At 38.5% G+C, this 4199-nt stretch overlaps 1 protein-coding gene across 1 annotated transcript; it reads left to right on the top strand.

Moving 5' to 3' along the window:
- Nucleotides 1–530: 530 nt before the first annotated feature.
- LOC129621147 (olfactory receptor 11G2-like) lies at nucleotides 531–1466 on the top strand. The gene has a single exon (XM_055537223.1). It carries the CDS (start codon nucleotides 531–533, stop codon nucleotides 1464–1466), a length of 936 nt encoding a protein of 311 aa, XP_055393198.1.
- The last annotated feature ends 2733 nt before the right edge of the window (nucleotides 1467–4199 follow it).

Raw genomic sequence — 4199 nt, 5'->3', positions numbered from 1 at the left:
ATTTCAATTATGTAAAATAAAAAACAAGCAAAACTAAAAAAAAAAAAAGTTTCAGAATGCATACTTAGTTAAAAAGAAACAAAGAATAAATAAAGAAAAATAAAGAAAGAAAGAAAAATAGGAAGGTGATTACTATTAGGAAAGGAGAGTGTTAACAATTGGAGGGACTAACAGGCAGAGGATAGTCATCCTCTTATTGGGATGGAACATAAGAGGAGATTCTAGGGTACAAGTGATCCTCTATTTCTCAACTTCAGTGATAGTTACTGCAGAGTTTTATATATAAAGATTTAAATGTTGAACATGTTTCCATACATTTCACAATAAGTAAATATCTCTATATATACTGATATTCATTAACTTGTGTTTTTATAATCCAACTCCTAAACTAGGACAATAATTCAGGATTAGACTAAAATAGTAACTATTGATACATAAATGTTTATTTCATTCCCCAGAGTGGCTTCAATTCGTATCTGGGTTCTCACTTGTCTTTACAATTATTCAATAATTTCACAGCTCGCAGACTCATGAAAGTCTCCAACACCCCCAACACCTCCAACACCATCACTGGCTTCATCCTCCTGGGCTTCCCTTGCCCCAGAGAGGGGCAGATTCTCCTCTTTGTGCTCTTCTCTGCTCTCTACCTCCTGACCCTCATGGGCAACGGTTCTATCATCTGTGCTGTGCACTGGGATCAGAGACTCCACACCCCCATGTACATCCTGCTCGCCAACTTCTCCTTCCTGGAGATCTGGTATGTCACCTCCACTGTCCCCAACATGTTGGCCAACTTCCTCTCTGACAACAAGCTCATCTCCTTCTCTGGGTGCTTTCTCCAGTTTTACTTTTTCTTTTCCTTGGGTTCTACAGAATGCTTTTTCTTGGCTATTATGGCATTCGATCGATACCTTGCCATCTGCTGGCCTCTGCACTACCCCACTCTCATGACTGGACGTCTCTGTGCCAATCTTGTGATCAGCTGCTGGGTACTTGGTTTCCTCTGGTTCTTGATTCCCATCATCATCATCTCCCAAATGTCATTCTGTGGGTCCAGGATCATTGACCACTTCCTGTGTGACCCAGGTCCCTTGTTGGCCCTCACCTGTACTAGAGTCCCTGTAATAGAGTTAACTAGCTCCACCTTAAGTTCTCTCCTCTTATTTATCCCCTTTCTCTTCATCATGGTGTCCTATGCTCTGGTCCTACAAGCTGTGCTGAAGTTCCCTTCAGCAGCTGGACGAAGAAAAGCTTTCTCCACCTGTGGGTCCCATCTGACTGTGGTTTCTCTTTTTTATGGATCAGTGATGGTCATGTATGTGAGCCCAACATCTGAACATGATGCTGGAATGCAGAAGATAGTGACTTTGTTTTATTCTGTAGTTACTCCACTCGTTAATCCTGTAATATATAGTCTGAGAAACAAAGATATGAAAGATGCTATGAAGAAATTATTAGGAACATAAAAGTAAGGGTTATGATTTAAAATATTTGGGGAGACAGAAGCTGTTTTTAATTTCTTGGTTAAAAAGAAGACTAACTGACTATAGGACTATAAGACATCTCAAAGATGTACTGCATATCCCCAATTTTGCAAATGATAGAGCCGTAGATTGAAAAACTGAGTTTAGTTTGCTGGGAAATATAATTAAATATAAATTTCCTGCCAATCTAGAACACCTCTCCACAATGGTGGAAGAGAATAAAGTAGTTTTATTATTTATTATCTATGGGTGTGAGAGTTGCACCATAAAGAAAGCTGAGAGCAGAGGAATTGATGCTTTTGAACTGTGGTATTGGAGAAGACTCTTGAGAGTCCCTTGGACTGCAAAGAGATCAAACCAGTCAATCCTAAAGGAAATCAGTCCTGAATATTCATTGGCGGGACTGAAGCGCCAATACTTTGGCCACCTGATGTGAAGAACTGACCCATTGGAAAAGACCCTGATGCTGAGAAAGATTGAAGGCAGGAGGAGAAGGGGATGACAGAGGATGAGATGATTGAATGGCATCACTGACTCGATGGACATGAGTTCGAGCAAGCTCAGGGAGTTGCTGATGGACAGGGAAGCCTGGCGTGCTTCAGTCCCTGGGGTCACAAAGAGTTGGACATGACTGAGAGACTGAACTGAACTGACTGATTATTGAATAAGCATTAAAGCAGGAGACTATGGGCATCTCAGGCAACCCAATGAGAAAGGGCAAAGACTGAAAGAAATTTCATCCTTTTATAGTCAAGCAAATACAACCCATTACATACAGATTCTCAAGATAAAAACTAATCCTCAAAAAGACTTGACCATTTATCACATATAATCAATTCATCCTAGACTCACCTAGTAATTGGTCTGGCCATCTGTGTTTGCTAATTGGCTTCACACAGGGGACAAAAGACATTTCTATATAACAGGAGGTAGTTTTCAACTTGGAAATTAGGCCACCAATGTTAGGCTCCTATCTTCTCACAGGAAATGGAAGCTTGGGGCCTTTCTATCTTGATTATTACATTTCAGAGAGACTTCCCAGGTCCTTGACAAAATATTCCTAGGTCATAAATCTGGCAAGGTGTTGAAACCCCTTAAAATTTAAAACTTTTAAATTTTACATTCATTTCAATGACAGATAAACAAGTTTTCTAAAGTAAGTGTTCTGAAAACAGGAAGAGGGGCAAGTCTCTTCCTTTATCTTCAGCATGGATACTTACACCTCTTTTTTTTTTTTTTTTTTTGTATTTGCTCTTACAAATTGTACAATCCTAGGGCAAAACTTGTCTCCTACTACTCTTCCAACACCAACAAACTCTTTACTTTTCTGGTAGTGCTTTTATTTCTGTCTTCTAAAACATCTATCATGATAACATCAATTTTAATATTGTATCTATCTTCAAGTCAATATGAAAAATAGCATCAGCACAATAAAAGTGGTAAATATATGAAAAAAAGTAAATAGCAAAGGAAAGGCTTTTAAATAGCTAAAAAGACAATTCTATTTTGTTCAGAATTAGAGAAGTACAATGAAAGCTATAATAAATATATCTCTTTTCCCCAAAAATTGACAAAGATCAAAATAATGTTGAGAAAAACAGCAATCTCTTCCCTTACTGGTAGAGCATAAATTGGTACAATATCTATGGAGGACATTTTGCCAAAAAACTATCAGTATTTAAAGGATATTCCCTGACTCACCAATTCCACTCTTAGGTATTTATCTGAGGAGTATACTCACAAATAAGAAAAATGACATGTGTACAAGAATATCGACCACTGTTTCTACTAGTAAAAGATTGGAACAATCCAAATTCCCATTAGTTAAGGACTAATTAGATAAATTATTGTATATACCCCCAACAAAGGTCCATCTAGTCAAGGCTATGGTTTTTCCAGTGGTCATGTATGGATGTGAGAGTTGGACTGTGAAGAAGGCTGAGTGCCGAAGAATTGATGCTTTTGAACTGTGGTGGTGGAGAAGACTCTTGAGAGTCCCTTGGACTGCAAGGAGATCCAACCAGTCCATTCTGAAGGAGATCAGCCCTGGGTGTTCTTTGGAAGGAATGATGCTAAAGCTGAAACTCCAGTACTTTGGCCACCTCATGTGAAGAGTTGACTCATTGGAAAAGACTCTGATGCTGGGAGGGATTGGGGGCAGGAGGAGAAGGGGACGACAGAGGATGAGATGGCTGGATGGCATCACTAACTCGATGGACGTGAGTCTGAGTGAACTCTGGGAGTTGGTGATGGACAGGGAGGCCTGGCGTGCTGCGATTCATGGGGTTGCAAAGAGTCGGACACGACTGAGCGACTGAACTGAACTGAACTGAGGGTGGAATATACTATATAACTGTTAAAAATGAAGATCTGTACATGTTGATATAAAAGTGCCCTCAAAGTTAAAGAAAAAGCGAGATGAAAGAGATCTGTCTTGGGCCATCTTTCATATGAAGAAAGATTACATAAATATCTACATATTTATGTTCATAAACACATTGTGTATCTCTGAAAGAAGAAACTAAGAACAGTGATGATTTGGGGAAACAAAATTGGGTATCTAGGGACAGGGAGAGAAGGAAACATTTTCACTGTACATACAAGCCTTTGTATATTTTAAATTTTTCCATATGAATGTATTTCATTTAAATACACATTTAAACAATATTTATTATTATCATCTAAAAATAAAATTTAAAACTATTTTACTATGAA

Source organism: Bubalus kerabau, chromosome 10 (genome assembly GCF_029407905.1).
Source record: "Bubalus kerabau isolate K-KA32 ecotype Philippines breed swamp buffalo chromosome 10, PCC_UOA_SB_1v2, whole genome shotgun sequence".
NCBI classification, from domain to species: domain Eukaryota; kingdom Metazoa; phylum Chordata; class Mammalia; order Artiodactyla; family Bovidae; genus Bubalus; species Bubalus kerabau.
The sequence above is the reverse complement of the archived record's forward strand: the minus strand, read 5'-3'. Positions and strand labels throughout refer to the sequence as shown.